This window comes from Hetaerina americana, unplaced genomic scaffold (genome assembly GCF_022747635.1).
Source record: "Hetaerina americana unplaced genomic scaffold, ioHetAmer1.1.p SCAF_265, whole genome shotgun sequence".
NCBI lineage: Eukaryota > Metazoa > Arthropoda > Insecta > Odonata > Calopterygidae > Hetaerina > Hetaerina americana.
Window position 1 is genome coordinate 1 of NW_027286836.1, and position 13,749 is coordinate 13,749.

The 13,749-nt window shown below is 34.6% G+C and overlaps 1 protein-coding gene across 1 annotated transcript; it reads left to right on the plus strand.

Annotated features, from left to right (window-relative positions):
- Window positions 1–1,457: 1,457 nt before the first annotated feature.
- LOC139689646 (conserved oligomeric Golgi complex subunit 3-like) lies at window positions 1,458–12,924 on the plus strand (the record flags this gene model as incomplete). Its single annotated transcript, XM_071586826.1, has 7 exons — window positions 1,458–1,618; window positions 2,682–2,835; window positions 4,064–4,239; window positions 6,236–6,362; window positions 6,447–6,718; window positions 7,140–7,349; window positions 12,188–12,924. Coding segments are annotated over 7 exons (1,295 nt in total), but the record flags the coding sequence as incomplete, so codon positions are not given.
- Window positions 12,925–13,749: the final 825 nt, after the last annotated feature.

A 13,749-nucleotide genomic window follows, 5' to 3' on the forward strand; every position in this document is an offset into this window, starting at 1 on the left:
AATTCATTTAATTCCTCAAAGAGTTTCATAACAAGAAAATATATAAAGGATCATTTATCACCCTTATTTTAATCTTCCCTGATTGATGATGATTTCTTCACCCATAGATAGTCAGTTCTTAAGTCAACTCTAATTCTTGATTGTGTTACCTTCATGCTGTAGTCAATTTGTGATCAGATGAGCAAGTACCTATTCGGATGCTTCAGAAGTTCTTTCAGTCCATTTTTAGTTTAGGGTTGTATTGTTTCATTTCATTTGAATTCCATCCAGTTAAAATTGAAATGGTATCTGTAAGTTTTTGTTTTAATGGTGATGTTGCTGTGATGTAAATAATACAATTCTTATTAATCTGATAGAATTCTTATAGGACTTATAGGTCAAAGTTATACTTGAATACCCTCAGACCATAAGATACAGGCTGATTTTAGAGCACATTTTATATTAAAAAAGACTCATTCTTGGGGCCAGTTGAAAAAGTTCTCTCTTGTGTCCTATGGCCATCCTAGGGAATTGCCTGCAGACAGAGGGGCATCATACGTATCAATATTGCTCAGAGCAATAAAGGTTTTTTTTTCAAATTAATATGGGAATCATTCATTATGATGCAATCCTGAAACAGTAGAAATCACTTATCACCATTATTTTAATCCTGCCATGATTTATCATGATTTATTTATACATAGGTAGTTAGTAATTGTAATTATTTTTGCTGTAATCAATTTTTGTTCAAGATAGTTAAGTACCTAAGCGGATAGCAGCTTTGAAGAAAAGAGTATTTCATTTTAGTCTCATTTCAAACTAATTTTTGTAAAGACGGTAGTTTCAGATGTTCCCAAATCCTCATTATTCCTTTTTGCAAAAGTATACCACTTGAAGGTTTTTGAGTAACAATAGTTAGTGAATGCTGACCATATGAAAAATTATACTGTGTTGTAAAGAAATATGAACAAGAATGCATATTTTTACATGAGTTGAATTTCCTAATATGCCTTAAACCAAAGCAATAACTTTAAATGACAAAATTCATGTTGAAAATTGGAAAAATTATTTAATTACAGTTTTTGTCAATTTCAGTTAATTGCACTTCAATTTCATTGTTTACCTTGTTTCTTGATGTTTGATCCCTTCAATAACACAAGGGAATGGTGACTGTGACATAGAAATTTTGTCTGTATCCAATTGATTTTTGCATTTAATTAAGAACGGTTAGCCTGGCGAAAAGTAACTTATTCTATTATTATAAGGAACAAGTAAATCTTTGATAACCCTTTATTTTTCTGTAAATAATTAAGAAAATGGGAAAATTTGTCAAGGGCATTACATAGACAAATGAGCAGGAAGAATGATATTATAATGGTGGTGATTAAAATAATCACTTTCCTGGATCATGATTTTTCTCTTTATAATTTGCATTACCTGGGTTTAATTCAGCTTCATTATTTTCGCTACCATTTCAGCTGATGCATTGGAAGCATTTGGTAAGGTGGCGAGACAACTTCTTCAGGATGTGCAAGAAAGATTAGTTTTCAGAACTTATCTTTATTTACGTTCTGACGTTCAAGGGTACAAACCATCACCTGGTGACCTTGCTTACCCTGAAAAGTTAGAAATGATGGAGGTGAGTGGATTACTTGAATTGGGATTTTATATCAGTGTCATGTAATAAATATACATTTCTAATGATTACTGAATTGGAAACACCTTGAGTAACAACAGATTATCGTATTTCACCCATAAGATGCACCCTAAAAATCAGGGTGCATCTTATGGGCAATAAGATGCACCCTGATTTTTAGGGTCAGAATTCATGAAAAATACTTGGATCAGACTGAAAAGATGAAACTATTTTGATGTTAACACAATGTGAAGAAAATTGAATTTTTACATTTGAAAAATTAGCATCTACGCGTAAATCAACGTTTATTGACTTAATGTCCCATTGTTGTGCCCTATACACCTGTCATGTATTCTCAATACTGTACATTGTATGTAAAAAATATTATTAGTTGATATGCAGTATAGTAAAATTATGAGTATTATATCTTACTGGCCGGTATCATACCATTTCAACCTCACAGCATTTTATTGTTGATGCATTTTGGTGTTATTATGGAAGTAAATTCATCAAAGAGAAAAAAGGTATTAAATGTTGTATGATTCTATGAATATGATGCAAACTGTATGTGATGATCCTCATTTAAAGTTAATTTTACTTGCCTAATCCATTGATGTCATAATTCCAATTGTTATGTAATCATTGGCAATAGATGCATAATTGTTAGGATTATTGTACATAACCAAAGCAATTATTGCTATCACAGTTACAAAACTTTCTCAGGGATGTAGTCGATAACCGTCGTCATACTTAAAAAACTGTACCCATTTCTCCAAGCCTCCACAGTTTTCCTAAAATGGAACAGCATTGCTTATGTGCTTGTAAAATTGAGGCATGAAATTCAAGAGTATAACATTTCCTATCATCTAAGAAGCTTCAATGTTTTGGTACCCTATTTCTGAAAGAAGAAGAATGAATACTCATGTTGTCTCTCATCTGAGTTTTGTTTTTTGTGACAATTATAAGAGGTTTTTTAGAGTGAAATATCAGTTATGTTCATCTTCCTTGAGTAATGAAAGTCAACTTTACTGCTGTATGAATAAATGAGTTTGATTTCTTTTTTCAGAATATAGCTCAAAGCATATCGGCTGGCCAATACAGTGGCCTTCGGCGGTCAGAGTCTCGTAACTCTGTTGTTTCCCTGGGTTCAGCCACATCTCAAGAGGTAGCTGCAATCATCAATAGCGGAGGAGAGCATTCTGGACGATCTCAAGCTGGAAGTAAGAATAACTAATTGGCTTTTAAGTAACCAAGCTAATTTTGAAGAATTTTTATTATTTGCCCAGCTTTTTGTGGTAAGAGGATCTAAACTGTATTATTGTTATAAGGTATTTTTCTTTTCGAGGTAGGTCTTGGATGGGCATAGTACGAACAATGGTACATTTGCAATCCTCCACAAACAACTTGGCACTTAACACTACAGTAAACTGTAATTTAATTCCGTATGCATTCTATTGCCCTTCATTCCATTCAACGTCCCTATACTTCTTCTACCTCTACCTATAATGTCTTATTTTCTCCCCTCTATCACAGTCTTTAGCATACTGTGCATCCACCTTCCCTGTTTCCTTTCGATCTCTACCAGCATTCCTCAGTCCATCATCATGCCTAGTGCTTGTTTGTTTATTTTCCTTTCCATCCAGTTTACCTTTTCCATCATTCTCCACACCCACGTTTCAAAAACCTCAAATCTACACCTAGTATCTTTATAAGCAGACGTGTTTCTGTGTCATACAAAATCATGCAAAGTTTCCACTAATCTTTTCTTAATATTGTTACTCAACACTCCTGTAATCAGTTCCGTCCTACTTTTGAAGGCTTCCTTGCCTAATGCAATTCTTCCTCTAATGCCCATACTACTTTGATCCTTTTATTTCAAAATCCATTTAAGATACGGGAACTGTTTCACCTGTTCTAGTTTATGACATAATGCAGTGGTTAACCTAGGCTTCCAATCTCAAAAACCTTATAAACTCTATTTTGTTTATATTATTTCTCATCTTATGTGTATCACAATGATTTTCTAATGCCCTTGGCAATGATTGTGACCAATATCCTTAGGATAAAATCTTGATTACACTGGTTGATTGGTGGCCAGGAAAATATGAATTATGCCAAGTCGGGCTAATTACCTACACAACAACTAAGATTTCTTCCCTGTCATTTTCTAACCAATCTCCTACTTGCAAACAGGAAGTACCTTTTGTTTTATGGCATTCTGGTGCAGTGATTCACGGTAGATTGGTCGTTAACTTAAAAAAATTTCTCCAGTGTTCATTATAAGTACACTTGCCTATGAAATTATTTGATTAATTGTGTTGGGCTTGTTTTTTTTATGCATGAAGACCCTGATTTGTGTCCATTTTACTAAAAAAACAACGATCACTTCTCGGTAGCAATAGGCTGTTTGGAAATGTATTTTAAAGTTTTATTTTTGAAATGTTACAGCCTCACCAGCAGACTTACATGGCATGTGGTATCCCTCTGTCCGACGTGCTTTGGCCTGCCTCTCAAGACTGCACAGGTGTGTGGATAGAGCAACATTCCGAGGACTCTCTCATGATGTGCTTTCAGCTTGTGTTGAAAGTGTGACATTGGCATCCAACGAAATCTCTTCTAAGAAGGTGAATATTTCCATGGGTTTGTTTTATTCAGAAATGTCATGCATACATAGTCACACCCATAGTCTGTTTAACTATGTTGGCATAAAGTAATGAAGTGTGAAAAGAAGGAATGTATTTATTTTGAAAGGTATAACCCTGGGTGAACTCTTGCCAGATTGAGTACCTGGAAAGAAAAGATAAGCAAAATTATTTTAGACCATCCCCATATAGGAATTTTGGGAGATGATTCATCCTAAAACGGGGTATTTTATTTCATTTAAGTAGTTAGCATATTGGTATCAATTACCATAAGTTAGAATTTTGCAGATGACCAAATGTACTGAGGAAGGAAGAAGTCAGTAAAATGCATTGACAGTGTGATGAATGAATAATTATGAGGTGTGTTCAAGTTCAAAGCATTGTTTAGTGTGCAAGAACAGAGTGTAATTATCCATTTCCATCACTTGCTTAGTTAACACCCATTGAAATTCATTAGAAATATGCAATGATGATGTTGTGATTGTGAGATATGTGACGTTTCAAAGAATATACACTATAATTACTTATGTTGAAGAATGGGCGAAGAGAGTAATTCTATATAGGACACTTGACGATAAGGAGAGGAAAACTAATTTGATGTAATGTGAGCTATATTTTTCTGAAGATCATAACTGAAGGAAGTATTTAGGGAAAGAATTACAAGGGTAGGAAAGGATGAATTATCAGAATCAGGCAATGGGACTGGATGGCCGCATGACTGGAAAACCTGGAAGTATACTGGATTTTGAAAGTGTCTGGAAACCCTGGAATTGTTGGGAAATTGCAAAAATGTCCTGCAATACATGTATTTTAACAGAATCAGTGGCAGTACATTCATTTCCTTATTCATAAGTGAACCTGTGATAGCTGTGCTTTCACAGAGTGTGCTTCCTCCTCCTTTATGCCCTGTAATTTGTATCTGAATGACCCACCAGCAATGCTCAAAGCCAACAATTAGAACAGGTTAGGACCAAAACAGGACTCGGGAGACAATGACAGTACTTGCCCTGCTCCATGACTCTACTCAGAACCATCAGAAGTCTTTTCTCAATTTAAAAGGAGTATTACACATCTTTTTAAAATATAAATTGGTTTTCAGTAGAATCCACACATTATTTAATAAAAGGCATGTTTTTTATCATGGTTTCATGCGCTTATCTGTATTGTAAATTTATGAACAAAATCTGGAAAAGTGCATAACTTGATCTGGAAAATTTTCATATATCCTGTGATTTTTCAATGGCCATCCTGTGGAAGATATGTCTCAAGGATCTATGAGGGAATGGAGAGATTGACAGGGAATGGGATAGCTTAGTGAGCTGGAAACATCCTTGATAACCCTTTATGGTGTTGATGTGACTATAAGTAACTTGATGGAATTCTCTTTTTTAGAATATCAGCAACATTAGTTCAATTTGTCCCATGAGGCTTGAGCATGTCTTCTTGTGGCTTTCAAATGTCTGACAAAAGTTTAGCTTCTAAAATACAAGTCCTAGAACAAAGTTTCCTTTGAAAAACCATTTCGACTGTGGCATTTATTCACTTCTAAATAAAATATTGTGGAAATACAGCAAGTTATAGTTTTTCATTATTATATGAATCGATTCCAGAAAGTCATGCCTTGAAACCAACAGTTAATGCAATGTTATTTGATATTGCTATTAATAATTATATTCTTACCATATTGAAAAAGAAAAATGATTGGATATTTAGGGAAGATAGACGACTCTAATGGGGTTTCTGTCTTCGGTGGTATTTGTAAGAAAACAAAATGAAATCTGGATGGAGTGAGCAAACATAAAAATGTAATTGTTTGAGCCTCTTTAATTATCTGCTCTCTGAGTGAACCACTCGCCAAACAATGCATAAATATGTGTGTGTGCAATTGGCATCAAGTTGTCAGTCATTTAAGTGCCATCTTGAGTTAAGAAAACATTTAATAGAATTACGTATGAAGTCTTATTCTTGAATATTCCAGGGACCAGTCGATGGTGAACTATTCCAAATTAAGCATTTACTCATCCTGAGAGAACAGACGGCTCCATTCCAGGGTGACTTTTCCGTGACTGAAACAAGTCTCGATTTTAGCTCAGTGAAAAATACAGGTAATTTTTTTGATGTGGTAAATTCACCTTCAAAATTTATCCTTTCTATTTGTGATGTACCTGTATCGTTTTGTTTTCATTCAGCAATTGGATTTGTTCAGCGGCGAATTTCATTATCAAGTCCACCTACCACCAACAACAACACTTCAGTGAACTCCTCGACTGATAATGGTGTGAGTGGGACCACATGGTGGTCTCTTCTTGGGTTGTTAGCTGAAGGCGCCACTCCAAAAGTACGAGAGCAGCTATTGGACTCTCGTAAGGAATTGGATCGAAGGTTAAAGTCATCTTGTGAAGCATTATTTGGCCATGCTACCCAACTTCTGGCTTCGCCTCTAACAGCACTTTTGGAAAAGGTTTGTTGCCTTTATGAGCTGTTTAGTTTTTAAATCTCAACCTTTTTTTTTGTTCCTGTGGAAATATATCACAAAAATTGCAAAATATGTTGTGCATTTTCTAAACTTACGAGTACATTACTCCATACAAACTCCGATTTAAAGAACTTAATGGTAAAAATATCTCAAAAAACATGCTTGTAAATTGAAATGGGAAGAATTGAACAATGAAGAACTAGTAGTAAGAAAGAAACTGAACCTAGGCTATCTTTTCAACAAACATTCATGCAGTAATTCAACAAATACAAAATAAAATGATTGGATTGATTTTTTTGCAAGTGCAAGAGTATGTGGTTGTTTCTTTGTGTATCTTAGGAATGATTGTAAGATGATCTAGTTGGCATATTGCTATGTAACAAAAAGAATGTACGATCTATTCCAGGCATCACAAAATCAGCTAGTTTCTGGTCTGGGAACTCAGGCTGCAAGTGATGATTTGCCGGCCAAACGACCTTTCACCCCTAAAGAAGCAGCAGAAGCAATTAGACTCACTCAAAGATCAATTAAATTGAGATTGCCCTTTGTGTTACGCAGTTTAAGGCTGTATCTTGCCAACAGGGAAACTGAATTCATACTTTTCCGGCCAATTAAGGTGAGTTTCTGTTTATGATATTAAAATAATTTATGTGATGTTATTAAATATTTATCCAGTGTAAAATTATAGATGAAATTTGAGTTGCTAATATTGGTAGCCTTTTGAGCAATGACTATATTTTAATTACCATGTTATACTTTGTTTGTTTTGACAAAAATTAGAAATTCTTTTAATCTATGATACAAAAAAAATCATAAATGTTTAGAATTGACTTTTGTCTTAACACATTATTTTTTTGGAACAAAAGTTATTCCTTTATAAATGTATCTATTGACAGGGCAGGCATGTTATTAAGATGCCAATTTCTTGTTTTCCACTAGTTATTAGTATTGACCTTATGCTTTTGAAGGTTTAATGTGACATTTACTTTTCTTACTATTTCTCTAAAATTTATTTCAAAATAAAAAACAATTGAACCTCGCATAATGAGCAAAAATATTTTTTTTTAATGGCTCTCAAAATAAGCAGCTTTTTGCATAATGAGTGACGAGTAGAGAGGGTAATTCGTGGAGTTAATGTACGTCTGCTGCTTCAGTTTATGTTTAGCACTCATTCTGCTGGTATCCTACTGTCTCTGGTGATCACGCATTTTTCCAAACTTTTGTTCAGATATATTATTTTTGGAAAGTTTAATAATATATTGTGTATAGATTTTAAAATGTCACCAAAGGAAGAGCGGCAAGCAGACGTCCGTAAGAGAATAGAAATAACCATGGAAATGAAAAGTGAAATCACTGAAAAGCAAGAATGAAATGTGAGCATGGCTGATCTGGCATGCACATGCATTTGGTTGTCGTAAATGAATTACACTATCCTCAAGGGCAAGATGAAGGAGAGGGAGTGACACAGTCCTTCAAAGGGAGTAACAAAAATACACAATGGTTACATAATATCAACTATGTTGAAAGGTTGCTTCTCATATGGATAAACGAAAAGCTAACCAATCAGCAATAACAAATGTCTCTGGACCGTTTTTTAGTAAAAAAGAACTGGGAATATTTAATTGATAAAAAACTAATTATTTTGATTCTTTTTTGTTTTCTACAAATCTAATTTGCACTTCAGGTTGGTTCATTTTACAATAAGAAGAAAAGATAATGATTAATGATCCGAAACAATTCATATATATGTAATTTTCTTTGGATAAACCTTGTAAATAATTTATTTTGTATAACATGGAATGTATTAACACATTTTACATTAATTTATGTGGGAAAATGTTTCACTTCATGAGAAACATTGTGGAACGAATTACGCTCATTGTGCAAGGTTCTACTGTATGTACAGAATTTTAATTATTATTATTTTTTTGTTCCTTTGTATCAGTTAGTATTCTTGTAAAATCTTATGCAGTCCAAACTCTTTTCCTTACACAGTAATGTCAACATAGACACAAGCCTAAAATGCATTCATGCACATACCTTAACAATGGCCCAGAAGTTTAGTTTTCAATCATTTCACAAGTTTATTGTGTTATTTTTATTACAAGGAGACTGGAAAAGCTTCATTTATTCATAAATCTGTGTTGACATTTTGGTGTGTCAGGGGATCTGGCTACCATGGGAAAGGGTAAAATAAGAGGAGTTAACCATAATGAGGTCTGTAAAATTGCTTATGAAGCTGCCTCCATAGTCTTTCCTTTTTCTATGCACATATTTGCTAGTTCAGGTACAGGGGATCTGAAACTATAAACCCCGTCTGTTATCTTATCCAATGTATTTATAATTAGGGCATCTAGGTAATTCCTCTGTGAAGTTAGCCTTAAAAGTTAAGTCCAGCTTTCTTGTTGGGGAAAAGCTATCTTAACTGTCTTCCAGGTTTTAGGAAGATATTGATCCCCTGTGGGTCGCAGTTGTCCAGTGGGTAGAGCGTTGGACTGCTGACCAGAGGGTCCTGGGTTCGATTCCCAGGCAAGGCACTCTGGGCACCTGCAGCTCTACCCAAGCTAAAGTGATTTTTCGGGTACCAGGTCTTCCTGGGAAACCATAACCAGCACAGGGAAAGGAACTGGCCCCCCTACCCTGATGTGCGAATTTAACACGCCGTATAGGGCTTAGTACTGGGTGAACTCTACCATCACCTACTAAACTGACCTGCGGGTTGATTACTGTGTTTATGGTTTCCTTTTATCGATTCCCTAACAAATGGAAAGGGAAACTAGGAGTACTAGGCATGTAGGGGGGACAGAGAGGAATCCCAAGGAGGCAGGAAAGGTGGCTGCAGAGTATTTTGATTGGCAATAGAATGTTGAAGACAGTGATAAAGAGGAGAATGTTTGGCAGGTGAATTAGGGGGAAGAAAGGAATAGGCACGGTTTACAGAATAAGGTAGACTGAAAGTACAAATATGTGGAATGGAAGGAAGACATGCTGTGGTTTTTTATTGTGGTGTTTTGTCTTGTTAGGCAATTTTAAGAAATGTAGGACTGTACAACCTGTGTCCATCCCAAACCTACCTGGAACAAGAGACCACCAAAAAATAAAAATCTTTCCACTGAACATGACTGTAATGCATGTTTATATTTTTGAGATGCACATTTAGACTCTAAATACTTAGTTCTACGGAGTGTGTGTTGTGGATAAAACTCTCTTACAATGATTGTGGTGGACACCTTTGCTGAAAATTACTTGTTTGTTGTGGCATTTAAATAATCTCCTCCTTTGGTATTGGGTCAGTGGTTGATAATCCCCTCATGATATTTTATTGTTCAATTATTTATTATTTTTGTCTCTCAAAATAAAATCACATTGTGTCGTTCTGTAATGCTCTGTAATAGATGTATATTTTTCATTTACACTGTCATTTTAGATTATCATTTCCTCAAATAATTTCTTTATAATCCCACTTTGTATTTCAGGATAAAATCTGTTTCTTTTTCCTCTTGGATTCATAATGTATGTCCGTATCTTCTGCCCAAGGATATATAACCGCAGTCTTAGCAAGTTCTAAGTGTACTGAAATGTAGACTAATGATTTTTTCCCAGGGTTTACGAGGAATTTTCAAACCATTAGTTTATGTGCTGATTTCAAATGGTTGAACATGTATGGTTTTCAGGAAGGTAGTCAGTTTTGACCCAATAAAATATTTTAAATGTCCTTCTGTAAGTGATTATGAGCTGTTTTATTAAGCATATAAATAGGGGTGTCCAATCTGTGGCCCGTGTGCGTCCCAAGATGACCATGATTGTGCTGGTCCAACAATCAATTTTAAATGAACATAACCTAATAACTTAACAGTGTTTTTAATACTATTTTGGGTGTATTTCAAATGTCTTTGTCCATATAAGAGTGGAGGAATCAGCTAGGTTTAATGATTTGTGATGAATGTTGTTATCTCTTAGGAAGTGTAGAAGTTGAGAATTGGGAATGTTGTGTTACTTTTTATGGAAATGATGTGAGTCATAGCTGGTAGCAAGGCAGATAGCAACTGGCCTTACTGTAAATTACAGATTTAGCATTTTTAATGGCTTTTATTGCTCATTTAAATGATTTTAAACTGTATTAATATCTTCTATTGTTTCAGGCTTCACTTCGTGGAAGTAATTGATATCCATTATTGAAATAGAAAGAAAGACTCGTACTTTTCCACAGATTTTATTTTACGGCACGACGTGTTTCACCGACTTGTGGCATCATCAGGTACAAATTTGCAAAACAGACAGAGCAAGCATATATACCCTCAGGACAGAGTGGGGGCGGGGAGGGTTGGAAGGATTTGAGGGGGGTGGGGGCTCGCAGGTGCGTTGATGGATTGTTTTGACCATTTCCAGGCTAGTTTCTCGGAGAGGAGTGGGGAGGGGTATGGGAATAATTGCTCATTACAAAGTGTCGTGTTGGGGTTCACCAAGTGCCTTCTAATCTCTAATTGCTCGAGAGCGTCCATTTTTAATCCTTTTGGGAGTGTGTGTAATATCTCTGGGACATCTTCAAGATGAAATTCAACTTATCAGTTCAATGTGTCAAACCATAATGGTAATGGGATTGAAATTATATCAAGCTCAAATTAAGGTATACAAAATTAATGCATTTTGACACATTGGGCTAAACATGTTTCTCTGAACAGTGAAAAGTATGTAACCTTGCTTTTCAATTTGATGCAGGACTTTAAAGATTGGTTTCCGAATTTTCGGAAAAATTATCAAAATATTTGAATCATTGAGTCTCCCATCTTCAGTCTATGTAAATATTTTCCCTGGTAGTTTTCAACTGCAACTGAAATCTTGAATTCAATTTAACTTTGATCTCTTTACTGAAATTTAATAAATCCCACTTCCTCCATATCACGACCATATCGTATATAGATCTTTGCTTTTTGGCAGTAACCATAATTGTGACCAACTATTGTCAAAGAAGAACTACACCAAGAAAACCAAGATAGCTGATGAACACCTCGAAAGTTAACTGAGAATAGCAACCACTCACCTCCCTTGAACCAATTATTAATGTCATAGTTTCTTAATTACAGTGACACATACCAATTTGGTTTAAAAGTGCTCATTTTGGCAAATTTAAAAAATGAAGTTTTATCACGTGGGTATCTATATTTTCTCTATTAATTATCACAAGAGATAATTATGGTTACCCTTAATTTCCATCTTTAAACTCAGATGTACATTTAACCAATGCAGCATTGAATATCACAGATATTATCCATAAAACCTTTCTTGCTTATCAGCCATTATTGCTATCGTTATATCAAAGAATGATCCAAAACAATTCTTCTTCTCCCAAAGTTACCCAGCAGACCCAACAGGTTGGACACTCCTGATATAAATGTCAAAATGTGGATGAAATGAATTCTCTGGTACTTATTGTTGAATTTTTTGATTTTTCAGAACAATGTTGTTGGAAGTTTTGCGCAGCTACAACAAATTTTGAATACCAATTATACTGCCGATGAAAAACTTCTTGTTGGCTGTCCAACTCCTGAACAGGCTTCTGTCCTGCTCTCATCTTCAATGGTAACTAGTGGGCATGAGAATAAAATGCCATCCAACACACAGCCTCCTGCAGTTGCTCCAACTACATAATGCTAGTAGATGTGTATGAGGAAGTATTTTAATGGATATGGATTTTACCAACTGTCACATTTTCCACTGTAAAAATTTGCCAGGGCAAGCAAGACATTTAAATATTCTGGAATGCACATTTACCCCACCATACTCTTCAATGGTGGACAGTAATTTTAAGCGTCTTTAATAGAAGTGCATTAAATATTTTTTGTAAATCAGTTGGTAATGGTGCTTCATCATAAAGCATTGTAATGCTAAAAGATTGTGATTACCAGACTTTTGAATGAGGTACCCATGTATTAATGAGTAAACTACCCAGCATATTGTTACCCAAAATTGTTGTTCAAGTTACTAGTCTTTTGTAAATACTTTGTTCGTATTGTAAAATAAGTGAGAATTGTTACTTTTATCAAAATATATAATGTACTTTTATGATTATTATGAAACATTTTTCTTTGAATTTTAGTGTAATTATAACAAGATAAGGAAAGGAGAAAAAAATGCATGGCATGCAATTAAAAATATAAATTTGTATCAAAATGCACTGTAATCAAGCCCTCCGTCTGAGTCATTAAAATGCTGCACAAACATTGAAATGAACTTATAAGACTCTTTGTCAAATTTGAAATTCAAGGTAAAAATCATTTGTTTCATTCAACATTATTTTCTTTGAAAGTACATGCTTGTATATTAAATTATGACAATACCAGTATTTCCAAAAGCAGAGCAATCCATTCACGTCTACTTACAGTTGTTTTCAAATCTTACAACTGCTCTAATATATTAATTATCTCTCTCTATATCTTTCTATCACACTTATAACATAACAGTTTAATGGAAAAAAATACTGGAGATTGAAATTTTTTTAAATGATTGATTCAACTACACAGAATGCTGGGAACCAATTTCCTGAGCATTCCATATGAAAATTCATAACTTGGCTGTGAATGGTCTGTTGTTTGGAAATGAACTTCACATGGTCTTAAAAGTAGTTGAGTCAGCTCAAGTTACTTTAACTGAGGAACATATAAACTATTTTGGAAATGTTGATCTTAAACTTCTTTAAATTCACAAAGTACTAAACAAGCTAAAACTGAAATTAATACCATGCTGCTCCTAACGTGAATATTCTCAAATGAAAAACCTGCACGGTGCACAATGATATCTTTTATTTTCATCAAAGTGGAGGAACTTCACTGACTGATAATCCAGATTTCCAAAAACTCATATCCCTCTCTTTCTGACTGGAGTGCTTTTAACCATATAAGCCACGAAGGCAACCTTTTACTCTTATAAATTGGTTAAAGCACTTGGTCTAAAATCAAGGGAACAGTCTTTGGGTCCTGATCTAGGTGAATTATTTTGACGCTTTGAAATTCCAACAT